A 13,800-nucleotide genomic window follows, 5' to 3' on the forward strand; every position below is an offset into this window, starting at 1 on the left:
TCTTGAAACACACTTTATTTAAGAATCCATTATTAATCTTTAACCAGTACCTTAGTTGTGATTTTACAGAGAGTGGTGAACTTGCTGTGGCCTGTGACTTCCATCAGATATTTCTCAGCAATAAGTTCTCGGCCAAGAGCTTTCCACCAAGTTTCTGAGACGTCCCTGCCAATACCAAAGAGAGAGTGCTTCCGAAAGCGTTCTGGAACCCGCTGAGAACACTAAAACAGAGATATGCAGTTGGTCAAAATGATAAGCTCTGCTTTGAAATTTAAATTGTTTAAAAATATTTCAAAGTGGTGATGTTTTTTGACTCAATGGATAAAAAACGTTGTTTTATTTTCATGTATTTTATGGAACCCGCTGAGAACACTAAAACAGAGATATGCAGTTGGTCAAAATTATTAGCTCTGCTTTGAAATTTTAATTGTTTAAAAATATTTCAAAGTGGTGATGTTTTTTGACTCGTTGGATAAAAAAACGTTGGTTTATTTTCATGTATTTTTTCACATAAATTTAATCCACATTTTTGGATGGAAACATAAAGAAGAAAAATTGACGCAGCTTCTCCTATTGCAGCAAATTTCATTTTAAATGTAGATTTTTGGCACCAGTTTATCTTAAAGTGACAATTTTGTTATTTGACTAGTTGGATGAAAACAGTATTTTATTTCATCTCTTTTATGTAATATTCCAGTTTTGAACATAAATTTAATTCACATTTTTGGATGGATACATAGCTATGGATGCAAGTTGAAGTCAAAGGTTTACAAAAAAAAAAGTTTTTAAATAGCTAAGATGGTTTATACAAATTCCATGTTATTAGCCATTTAGTAATAAAATCTCAACAATATATTTCACAAATTAAAATGTTTACATGTAGTCTACAAAAATAATTCCACAGTTTATCATGAGCCCTTGTTTGTCCTGAACAGTTAAACTGCAGTTCTTCAGAAAAAAATCTATCAGGTAACACAAATTCTTTGGTTTTCAATTTCATTCTTTGGATGTTTGTGCATTTGAAGCCATTTTAACCATGACTATAATATATAGATAACATAATATGATATAATATGATAGATAATATATATCTATCTTTTCAGACTGAGGACAGCTGAGAGACTGTTGAACTGCAACTGTTGAATTGTATTTTATCATTTTAATATTACCACACTGACCTGAAAGCATGTAAACATATTAATTCAAGCATTTTTATAGTTAACCTTTTACCCAGACTGACTTTACATGTGTCTGTTGCCATGCACACTTGGTCAGTCATACACGTTGATCATATGCTTTAATTATACATCCTGAATCATGTGAGGTAGAGCACAGTGACAAAAATGGCTATTCATCATTGAGAAAAACATCATATGATACTGAAAGTGTTCTTACTTAACCAGAACCGCATGTATGTTGAATGCATATGATTGTTAAAATTACATTGGAGGGAGGGATATTCCACACAAAAAAGTTAGAAAAGTAGACTGGAGAATCAGCTGATATAGTAAGGTGGTTTTGACTTGGGGGACCCAGTGCACTCAAGCTGATGTCTCCTTCATTCCTCCAGTGAAAGTATGGGGCACCTGGAATTCTTTACTTATCTCATATTATTATAACTGAAAAGATGACACTATTACAATAAAGTTCAACATCTCATGGACACAACTACAGGAAAAATCATTTCCCTAAACATCATATTTTTCCCATTTTGAACTGGACTTTCCCACCAAATAAGACACTAGCATGTTTCTCAGTGGACAAAATAGGTTTAATTAACCTTAAATATTTTCAAACCCTTCTCTAAATGAACCATTTTTCCTTCTGTCATTGATTACTTGAACTCTTCTGGTGCGTTCACACCAGACTCGAATGAAGCATTGAGCAAAAGTGATTTACATGTTAGGTCTGTGCGAAGACGGGATAGACATTCTGCATTGCTGTTTGGGAAAATTACAACATTCAAGCAAATTACACGATGCGAAATGAGCGTTATGGTAAGTTGTGGTTTGCGCAAATCTCTCAAGTTTAAAAATCTGAACTTTTTCATTCCGACTATGTTAACCAATCATGAGCTTGTGCTAGTAGTGGCCATCATCCAGTCAGGAGCTTGCTCTTGTAGCGTCCATCATCCAGTCGCAGGTCCTGAAAGAGTTGGTGAAACTCTCTCCAAGCTGCGTGCTCCTCTGAAGTATCTGATCAGCGCCAAACGAGTCCATGCTGTTTTTTTAGCCTTCCATATCACAAAGCACATTTACCCTTTCAACAAAATCCATGTCAGCCATTATGCAACTGGGGCCATTTCACATTTGTTCATAATTCCTTACATTTATATATTGCTCTTCTGAGTACTCAACGCACTTTACACATTTTGGGGTGTCCACCTCCTTATTCACTACAAGCGTGCAGCACCCACTTGAATGACGCAACGGCAGCCATTTTGCGCTATTTATTCATTTTGCACTATTTATTCACTACAAGTGTGCAGCACCCACTTGAATGACGCAACGGCAGCCATTTGGCATCGGACTGCACACCACACTCCAGCTTATTGGTGAAAAGGAGACTATGTGATGAAGCCAATTATAATATGTGGATGGTTAGGAGTCCATGATGGACAGAGGCCTCTGGGTAAATTTAGCCAGGATACAGGAGACACACCCCTACTTTTTTCAAAGGACATCCATGGATTCCAAATGACCACAGAAAGTCAGGATCTTGGTTGAACAGCTCATCCGAAAGACAACGCTTACAGACAGTAAAGCGTGCCCTTCACTATACTGGGGCATTAGGACCTGCACAGACCATAGGATGAGTGCCCCCCTGCTGGCCTCTCTAAGGCCTTGATCACAAGGTGCCTTTTTGTGTAGAGAGGTGACTTTTTCAATTGTTTACTAACAGCCGTGAGCGTTTTGTGCTCTGCTTATGTGCCCTGCACAATTTGGGTTTTTACCGCCTCCTGTGGCTCACCTCTTTGCTGTTGCGAGCTGTGCCTAAAAAAAGTCAACTCTTAGCAGAAGAAATCTTGTCTTTTTCATTCTCTAATTAAATAAGGCTTAAAGATGGAGGAGAAATTAGTGGTTGCTGTTTCGAGTTATCTGGAGATGTATGACTTCACAAACTGTAAATATTACAATATTATTTCATACTTATAACAACATCAACAGCAATGGTCACGTACAATAGGCTGCTGACTTAGTCATTAGCCCCTTTCACACAGTGATACTGGTAAATATATGGAAAATTTCTGGAACGACTTCACCGGTAAATTCAAAAAAGTGCTGTTCACACAGGCGAGGACGTTAGGGAATTTTTCCCGAAAAGAGCATTCACACATCCATTTCAATATACCAGTAAATTCTGACATGATTAACCAGAAATGACCTCTAAGCGGCTGCGCTTGTATTTGTAAACATTTGACTACATCACAAACTCTGTGGATGGATCAGAATTGTGAACAACTTCGGTTAAAACCTATTGAGAAACACTTTCGCATGTCGAGATGTACATGATGTGTGTGTGCTGTCGCCTACCGGCTGTTTCACGGGCACATGCAAAGCTTGAAGGTTAACAAACAACGGCTTATCATAAGCATCTTATCGATAATTATTTACACGGTTGGCATTAAGATAAACATATAAACGTTATCTGACTGATTTATAGCAGCTAAATGTGTCTGGAAAAATATTTAAAGGCTTTTATTCTCGTAAACCGCGCAGACGTGAATGCATCTGACTGTTCTGATTGGCTAAAGCAGACGTCTTACGTCAGCACGTTCTAGATGTGCACGCGCTCTTTCTGGCCATCTTCCTTCTGCGTGCACACAGCGCAGTGTTCCGGTAAATTACCCGTAATGTTACAACTTCTCTTTACGGACAATAGCCAGAACGAATTTACCGGTATTTTCAAAAAGGGCCCGTTCACACATACAACCTTTCCGGAAAATTGCTGGTAATTTTCCGGAAAGGTCTGTATGTGTGAAAGTGGTTATTGTCTAGTAACATAAAAAGCACACAGCACTTATTTTTTTCTTGTCAACACAAAAAGGCAGTGTGTTGCGCCTCGCGTTTTCAGAACGGAAAAATCGCGTTCAGTGTGGTCAGCCCCTAACTTGTCTTCCTGCAAAAACCTAGTTTCCCATGTGGTCTCCCAACCAGGTATTAACCAGGCGCAGCTTTGTCTAGCGTTAGTAGGCGATCATGTGAGAACTAAGCAAAGAGCTAGCTGCCGACTGTACAGAAGTGAATTTCACAAGTGAAACAAAATGTTTTCGGCGTGTGATCGAAATGTTCAAGGCGGACTGAACTCATTCCATGTTTGATTTTGTATGTTACTGGGTGTTTAACTGTGTTTTGTTTGACTCACTGAACCACGCAGGAAGAGGATGGGCGCTGTGATGCCAAACCTCTCCTCCATAACACTGATGGCCTTCATCAACTGATATGCACACAAGCCAAAGTCCTGCTGGAGCACCTCTAGATCCTCTTCATTCACACTAAATCCACAATAAAAATAAGTCATACCTTCAGGAAGATCAGAACAATAAGAAAACACAGAGAGAACAGATCTACTCACCCTGACCGGCAGTTATCGCAACATTGACTGCTTCCCAGAATTCCAGACGTCACTTTCCTGAGACGCTTGTCTTCAAAATGACACAAAATCAACCTAGGACATAATTCATCTTGTTCAGATATGTAATCAAATTTGCATTAAAAGAAATCATGTCTCAACAGAGTTTGATGAATTAAAGCAATACATTAAATCAAATGATTGTAAATCAAAATATAAAAAATCTAAATGCAATAATTAAAAGGCTAGTATAATTTTTGTATTAAAAAAAGGCTAAAACAGTGTAATATATTTTGCTGACTTATTTACTTGCCTAATGTAATCCCAAATGTTTTAAAGAATGTTCAAATTTAGAGACATAAGCTAATTTAACTACTGACTTGCACTGTGTCCATGCTAAGGACATCACACACCCTCGGTTTCCATTTTTTTATATATGGGACATTCTACCAGAAACGTACATTATCTGTCCCTGAAATAAAAAAACAAATACAGTGAATAAAATTATTACATCCCAAAAATGTCTAAAATGGACTGATGGTTGATTTCTGTGAGTTGTTCTGTAAAGGAATATGTAATTCATTTAGTTGTCCGTTTTTGTTCATCATTAAAAACACTTTACAAACTGTCATTGTCCTTGTCCTTAGTCCAATTGAACCTACAGCTTTTTTTTTATTAGAACACAACACAAAATCAGAGATACATCAGAAACAGTCAGCTAGGATACAGATGGATACTTAAAATATTAGGGAGAAAGGAAAAAAGGGACATCTGCACAGTTTTATATCAAAACAATGTATATTGTGCTGAAGTTTTATATAAAAATATATTAAAATAAATATATCAATAAAAAAAGAAGGGGGAGGGCAATTGGTAGATGTCTCATATACTCATCGTGTATGTAATGTAGCTGTTTATTAAATCTGTGTTTTATGTCTAAGGTTAGTCATGAATAATTGTTAGAATTGGGTTTCATCTTGCTTCAAATATATTCATCTGGAGTCTAAGGCAATAAGTTATTCTTTCCATTTGATAAATTTCTCTAATTTTTTTGATCCATTGCTCATACGTATGTGGGTCTGATCTGAGCCAGTTAGACATAATACATCTTAGTGCTGCATAGAGCAGTATTTGAATTAAATAAATACTTCTTCTTTTCCCCATGCTCTCAGACACCATACCCAGGACTGACACAGTTGGATCAAAGGGAATATCAATACTAAAATAGAACCTACAGCTTTAATAGTTTTGTTATGCTAAAAACTGTTGGACAAAAAAAACCAAAAACTTCAGAAATAGCAAATTTCACATCATTCATTCACATCAGTTGATTAAAAACATAAATAAATTATACAAATAAATATTACAAATACATGATACAAATATATTTACAATTGTCCCCATGTCTCTGTCAGTCCTGTCACATTTGCATTAAATTTAAGATAAAAATGTGTGCAATACACGTTTAAGGCTATGACGTTTAAGTGACATCATTAGACGGAGAAGAAGCTGACAGCGATCAATAATGCGTTCTATCAGGGAATTGTATGATTTTATACTTGTTTTTGAATGACTTTTTGAAGACGACAAGCTTAAGTCAGGCACTGCCACATTTTTTATAAGTGAAAATGTACATTTCTAGTAGAATGTCCCATAATGTATTTATATATATATATATATATATATATACATATATATATATATATATATATATATATATATATATATATATATATATATATATATATATATATATAAAAGGGTAGTACCAAAGATGCTTTAATATGTTGTATGTTTTATTAAACTGCAAAAAACAGCAGAACTCTATAACAGAACTCTTAAAGTATTAAGTATTATAAAACAGCACTGCTTCTTATTGGAAAAAACCCAAGCAATGGTGTGTGGCATAATAAAAGCTTTGCTGCTTTTCGTGCTGCATCTCTCATCAGCGTTTTATTCCACTTCCATGACTTTTAGTTTTACTTTATTTCATACCACAATGATAATAAGTCTGGAATACATTAGCTTATCTTAGGCCCCGTTTATACTGCCAGTTAAATGTGACCCAATTCAGATTTTTTTGCTCATACGTGACAAATATCTGATCTGTTTGTGTAAACACGAAAAAAAAAAACGCATGCATTCGGATATTCAGAGATCGGTTTCAAGCCTCCTTCATATGTGGAAATAAATCAGATATAGATCGGATATGTGACAATGCGACTCATGTAAACAGGCAGATCGGATTTATTAAGGCATCTGTACATCATTATACTTGCGACAATGTGGTGCCTCTCTACGTTTTAATGACAGAAAGAAGAGCGTGTGTGGAGTTGCCGACGCAGTAAACAACATCAGAGGAAACACAGAGGAGGAAAGTGGTCAGTCGCCACAATTTGCTCCCACCAGACCTGAGATCTCTCTCGTACCCACAAATTTCTCTGAATGATGGGGGACATCATGAAGCATATAAGCCATAAGTGCAAGCTGCGATGACGGCCCTTTCCCACCTCCTCCACCTCAAAATCATTTTAAAGTTGGGTGAACTTTGTGTTGTAACTTTTGCTTTTGTCGCTATTAACACACGCACTGCGGGCTACACATAGAACAACTTTATTCTCTCCAACACCAGTGCGCACACAGGCAAAGGCTACATCTTCAACTACACACACACACATCAGGGCCATACCATTACATAAATTGCGTGGGGGTAAATCTGGACTAAGCCATTCACTGCTTATACTATACTTCGCATATTTCGTAGAGCTAAAAACAAGACAATTTCTTCCATCGTGGCTAGTGTGGCACAGATGCTAGAACCTGCCTTCATGCATGCGCGACATTGTAAATTGTATGGCAAGTGTAAACGCATGAATTGGATATGGGTCACAATTAAAACAACATGTAAACAGACAGGCAAACAAATCAGATATAGGCAACAAATCGGAATTGGGCATCAAGACCTGACAGTGAAAACGGGGCCTTTGAAAACGGTTTCTGCAAGAGTCCCACAGGATGTAATGGAGACGACAACCCCCAGGATACCACACTCAGTCACTGCGTCATCAATTACACCTTAGTTTGTTGTGGATATGTGTACGTATTTGGTGAAAATCAAATATTGTGCCTTTAAATCAAATTACTATGAGGCAAAACCAAAATCTAAATATAATATTTATTTCAATGCATCTCAATAGTTTTTTATTTAAGTTATATTCTGGACTGGTTTGATGACATTGTCCACAATGAAATTCACTTACTTTCTTCTACATTTGGTTGAATTCAGATACTTTTCCATTTTTGCCATCATGTCTATTTTGTAACTCCTGAAGCGCTCACTTTTGGATTGGTTGAGAATGAATCTTTGGGACAAAAAAACAGTAGACATTTTAATGTGAATTTATGAAAACTATAAATCTGGTAAGTTTAATAAGTATGAGTTAATACTTATTCAGCGCCATATCTCCGGGCATCCATAAGACGTGACAGGCACTGGGCAGCCCGTCTCTACCAGCCCTGCCAATCTCCTGATAGTAGGACTCCATTTCTTTGGGAGCCCCATAATGGATGACCTTCCTGATGTCAGATTTATTGATGCCCATCCCAAACGCCACTGTGGCCACCACACACTGCCAACAAAACCACGAAGAAACGTTTATTATGAAGAAACAACATACTGGAACTATTGAAATGAATCTCAAACATCACATAATATTGCCACCAGACAGTAAATAAACAAACTGGAATTGCTATTGTGCTGCTACTACTAAGTACAATTTAAGTTTTAAATGTAAAGTTTAAAGGATTGATTCACATAAAAAATGTTATTCTGCTACTAATTATCCACCATCACTCTTTGCAGTCCACTGAAAACTTTGTTCATCTGTGGAATACAAATTTAAGAGATCATAGAGTGCATTGATTTCATTATTTTTATTAATCTAAGATATCCACTGTATGTGGGTTAGATAAAGGCATGGGACGATAACCGTTTTCAAAGTATTTCGCGGTCTGGAAAAGTTAAGGTTTTAACACCGCCAAAATTTTCAGTTATGCTGTGTTTACACCAGACGCAGATCACGTGGATAAATCGTGCTATTCGCACATAGATGCATGAACATTTTGAGTTTACTCGCTTCATTTGTGCATCAAATCTGCTTTATTCGCGCATCAAATTTACTGAGCAATCGAAGCGGATTCGCATCATGCGGACCTTCTGTCTACCCAGTGACTGTAGCTTCATTGCTAAATGGTTAACATGGATTTTATAGAGAGAGTAGCTGTGTTTATGTGCTTTATGAAGGCTGAAAAACAGCGTTGATCCATTTGGAGCCGTGTTTGAGTCCACTAGATCCTTTCAGTGATGCACCCAGCCCTGTGAGTTCATAATCTCGTCCAGAAAATTAACCTGGATGATGGAAGCTTTCAGTAGTGCTACCGACTGAGACGAGCCCAGTTTAATCAACTGTTGTTCGATATTGGCTGGAGGATTTACCCCCGGGACACTAACAACAGCCGCTACGTCATAAGCATGCACCTACAAGAGAAAGCTCCTGATCGGTTAACAATCGGTTGAATGTCCGCCGAAGTTCAGATTTTCCAACTTGACCCAATCAGGTCAATCGATTCATTCACGCTGCCTCATTCGTGCATATCGCGCTGCAGGTTGTTTATTTGTGCCTTTGCATACTTAACATTGTAAATTACTCGCGTTTGACGCTTCTTTAGCGTCTGGTGTGACCACAGCATTATACTGTTCCCAAGGTATATGTTAAGTTTTTTTTTTATGTTTTGTTTTTGGTTTTTAGGACAACAGTATCTACAGCAGAAAATACATCCAAAGATGCAGTTTTAAATTGTAAAGAAATCAGTGCTTTTGCAACTAATGAAGACTGCAAAAGTCAATGATTCATTTTAATTATCTAGCCTGACATGTTTACTACTCCAAAATATTTAAAGTGTTTCTCAAAATAAAATATACTAGCTGCGTCTGAAATCGGCTACTACTCAGTAGGTACTGCATTTGATGTCTATTGTGAAGTGAATTTGACGCACAAATAAAGCAAGTAAACTCAATGTTCAAGAGTCTAATTCCGTTTGTACAATCCCATCTATTCGTGCAAGCCACGTCTGGTGTGAACGCTCTATTATTATTTTAGCAGTTTTTGAGCAGGCAGTGTACTATTTGAAAATGTGATGAACTTGAAACATGCTGTATATGTCTTAATGACTTGTGATTATTTGCTTTTTATTATTGATAAGCTTTTATTAAAAAGTCCCAATTATGATTTTTTGAAAATGGGTTTTTGAAAATGACCTTCCATGCTGTGTGTAACACAGACACTAAGTGAAGTGAAATATCTAGCTAAGGTTTAAATTCTAAAGTATGCTGTGTTTAAAGCTATTGATTAATCTATAAAAGAGTCGACTCGGACTGGTTTAAATGAATCGTTGGTATGAATCTTTAGCCGGAATTCAATTTATACGGAACTCAAGCCCTGCCCATTTGTTGCGCATGAAGACCTGGAATAATTGAACCTGCCCCAGATAACAAACAATGTAGCAGATCCTGGTTGAACCATGTCATTGGAAAATGAGGCTGTGAAGAGTCAGTGGTTGAAGTTTAATTTTGCAAAAATACCACATTATAGCATTATAGCCCCAGCCTTGTCCTGTGTTCATGTCATTTTTCTGACAAGTGCTTCAGCAATCTATACGCTAACAACAGTGAATTCGTCAGCAGTTCATTAAAGGAAAAAACAATTGATGTATGGGACTTTGTTAGAGCTTGAAAGGAACTTTACAGTAAAAAGTTCATTGGCCAATTTCTTCCTCTAATTCCTTCCTTCCTCGCAAGTGCGATTAAAATGGCTGCCTCCTTGTTTTCGCTAGCTTGCAAAATGTGTATTTAATTGTGTTTTGTTACTTTTAATCGCTAAATGTGGCTTGTACTGTATCTGGTTAACTCTTTGCCATTTTTCATTGCTATGGGCACCGTCAGCAGTTCCCACACACGTGCAGCAGTCAAGTTTGAATATAGTTCAGCTTTTGCCACTGTGGATTCATACTGAATGTGTGTCATGGTTAAGAACAGAGCAATATGCTGGTGTTTAACTGCATTGCTTTAACGCACTCCTGCATTGGGCTCACACGTATACTCTTCACTCTGACTACATCAACAATGTTGATAAGCAGTGGTGGGCGGTTCTCTCTGTCTCTGACTGGATCATCAGACCATATAATAAATAAATAAATATAATAAAGGCTTTTTAAAGTAATTTTTATGGCTCATTAAATAATCCAGTGGCTCTTAAACGTTTTTCATCAAGTACCACCTCAGAAAAAAGTTGTCTTTGCAAGTACCACCATAATGAGTAGTATTGAAATACAGTAGTGTATTAGGTCCTGGAAGGCAGCTAAAGCTCTGTACAGTTAAAAAATGAGGCATATTATTTCCTAATATTAAGAACATTTCAATTAAAATGTGCTTTTAAAAGTTAAAAATGGTAGGTTACTGTTCTTAAAAAGTAAAAAGAAAAAAAAAAAAACTCATGTTTATCAGCACCTGGACCACATAAATGTAGGCTTTATGTCATCATATTCATATATAAATAATTTTTGATAATTTATTCAAATTTATGTAGCATGTACATATGACACATTTGATTCATCCGCGTACCACTAGAAGGAAGCCCGCGTACCACTAGTGGTACATGTACCACAGTTTGAGAACCACTGAAATAGTCTTTTGAAACAAACAAATATGTGAATGATTGATATTTGACAATGTAAGTCCTACCAGCAGACATAACAGAAATAATTTACATATGTAAGTGTAAAAGGTATGGCAGCTAAACAGCCTTTTTAAAGACAGTCAGTTACAAAAGGTAAAAAATGACCACAAACATCTACATTTCTCTCTCACCAAATATCAAAGTTAAGTTTCACCTGAATCTCATCCCTCATGAACTGGTGCTGAGTCTCTCTCCTCTGTTTGATGCTCAGACCGGCGTGATAAACTCCACATGGGATGTCCAGCTTGAATAGTGCTGTTGTCACACGCTCTGCCTCTTTCTTTGATGGACAGTACACAATGGCCGAGCCCTCAAACTCATAACCACCCCTACAAAACAAAACTCACACTTATTAATACAGTAATGATTAAACACTTTATTACATGTTATAAAAGGTAATGTGTATAAGGGACTCTGATATGAGTTAGAAGATTAAGAGGATTAAGTTAAGAGGATTGAACTGAGATATGTCTAAGCAAATTCCCCAACAGATTTAGCTATTTTGCTGTTGTTTGTAGAGTGATGGTATCACATTTTGATCAGTTTGGCAAGAAGTTAAAATCATATTTTTCACTAATTAAATGTATTTTAATAGTGCTAGGTAAAAATGAATCGTGATTAATCACATTTAAAAAACCAAAGTCGGGGAATATGTCTTTAGATATAGACAACAAGATTAATTAAATATCACATTTAACAAATTTAGTGGGATTAGATACAGCGGGAGACGCTTAATGAGCAGTCCGACCAGCACAGCTCTCATCTGGGTAGAAATGCTGCAGCGCTTGCCCGAGAGTGTGTGTGTGGTCACGTGATGTGCGTTTTCAGCGTTTTGGTGATTACGGAGAGCTGTTCAGAAACGCTGTGTGAAAGCTAGTGTGGACGCGGATCGTTTTCATTCTAAAACGCCGTTTTAAAACTTAAATGCACTAGTGTAAACGGGGCCTATGTTAGCACGTCACATTTGATGTGGTCTTTTCACAGTAGGAATACACACAGGTTCTAACACTCGTTATCGCCCCCTACAGTGCAATTCGGCCAGGTATACATCCGCGTAAAAATATTAAGGTGAAAGTCATCATAGCTTGCGTAGAATACCTAGCTCCCAACCTAACTTTGAGAAAAGATTATCTTATCGTCCGATAAGAGTCTCGGGTTAACACAGCACGTTAATGCAGATAACAGACCACCACTTGTATAAATAAATTTCATTCAGGAATTTTTTGTGTTATAAACATAAAATATATAATTGTGTATGGAAATCATTGTCAATGCACCATAATGCACCAATATATGGAACTGAACCGAATCGATGACATAATAATCACAATTGAACTGAACCGTGAGACCAGTGTAGTTTAACACCCCTACAAATTAAATATAAATTGAAATATTTCTGTAACAAAACTGTTCTGTTTCTATGTATGTGTATATATCGCATATACATAATAAACATACATATCTTATGTCAAAACTAACTATTATTTTGCATGCGACTAATCTTAGCCAAGCCCTATTTTTTAAATATGATTATTTTAATTACATATTAATATATAAACTTTTAAATATAAAATTATATAAAACTTCAAACATATCAAACCTAAAAATGACACTTTTATAAACACCTCATATCAAGATTATTCAAGATATTGAGAATGCTTGTATTTAAAATCAGCATTAGTTGAGAAAATTCTTTCAAATAAAAAATAAAATCATCCTTCAAATAGATTTTTAACTTGTTTTATCTTAATTTAAAGGTTCTTTTCCATTGTTTTAAACCATTTGTTTTGCAGCCTTGTTGGAAGTTTGATGAGGTCTAAAGTGAATTAAAAACTACTCCATAAGACAAACTTAAAACAATTCACACGTTAAAAGCTGGAACAAACATATACAATGAATGATGCAGAGAAGAATGACCTACCCTTTCTTTTTAACAAGAAATCGTTTGAGGTCTTGGATGACGTCCCCGGACTTGCGATTGACATCCAAGTAAAGGTTTGGCCGGTCAAATGAAGTACAGGTAATCATGGGATTGATCAGATGAAGACTCTTAATGATGTCGTCACGGATAGATGGACTTGCGGTAGCCGTGAGTGCCAAAAAAGGGACCTGATCCAAAATAAAGTGGCTTTGGAATAACATGTATAAAAGAGCAGCATCAATCATTTAGTATTTTTCAAAACTAAATCTGACTTACAGTGGGGAGATTTTTCTTGAGTTTGCCCAACTCCCGATACGCACTTCTGAAATCATGACCCCACTGAGAAATGCAATGAGCCTCATCAACCGCAATCAGTGACAAGCCTAAAAATACACACAGTAGTGTTATCACAATACCAGAGCTAAAAGAAAAAAAACTTGATTGTTGATATTAGATACCATAGGAAAATTTTGTAAAACATATTTAGTTTAAAAACTTGAAGTCTAAGTTAAG

At 36.4% G+C, this 13,800-nt stretch overlaps 1 protein-coding gene across 4 annotated transcripts in view; it reads right to left on the reverse strand.

The window, feature by feature from the left end:
• Positions 1-13,800, reverse strand: part of wrn (WRN RecQ like helicase) — a 71,277-nt gene that overhangs the window by 25,016 nt on the left and 32,461 nt on the right. For 3 of the 4 annotated variants that reach the window (XR_015500735.1, XM_087270057.1, XM_087270056.1), the window contains 8 exons: positions 13,564-13,670; positions 13,288-13,475; positions 11,521-11,695; positions 8,020-8,201; positions 7,833-7,934; positions 4,576-4,668; positions 4,366-4,495; positions 51-221 (listed from right to left, as the gene is read on the reverse strand). Coding sequence is in view for 3 of the 4 variants with exons in the window: in XM_087270057.1 (XP_087126183.1) it covers positions 51-221; positions 4,366-4,495; positions 4,576-4,668; positions 7,833-7,934; positions 8,020-8,201; positions 11,521-11,695; positions 13,288-13,475; positions 13,564-13,670 (1,148 nt within the window). In the remaining variant the exon portion in view is untranslated. Of the gene's footprint in view, positions 1-50; positions 222-336; positions 373-4,365; positions 4,496-4,575; positions 4,669-7,832; positions 7,935-8,019; positions 8,202-11,520; positions 11,696-13,287; positions 13,476-13,563; positions 13,671-13,800 lie in introns of those variants that run through there. The other variant, XM_087270058.1, reaches the window with a different exon arrangement.

The sequence above is a fragment of the Danio rerio genome, chromosome 10, assembly GCF_052040795.2.
Source record: "Danio rerio strain M-AB ecotype USA chromosome 10, GRCz13ab, whole genome shotgun sequence".
Taxonomy (NCBI): Eukaryota; Metazoa; Chordata; class Actinopteri; order Cypriniformes; family Danionidae; genus Danio; species Danio rerio.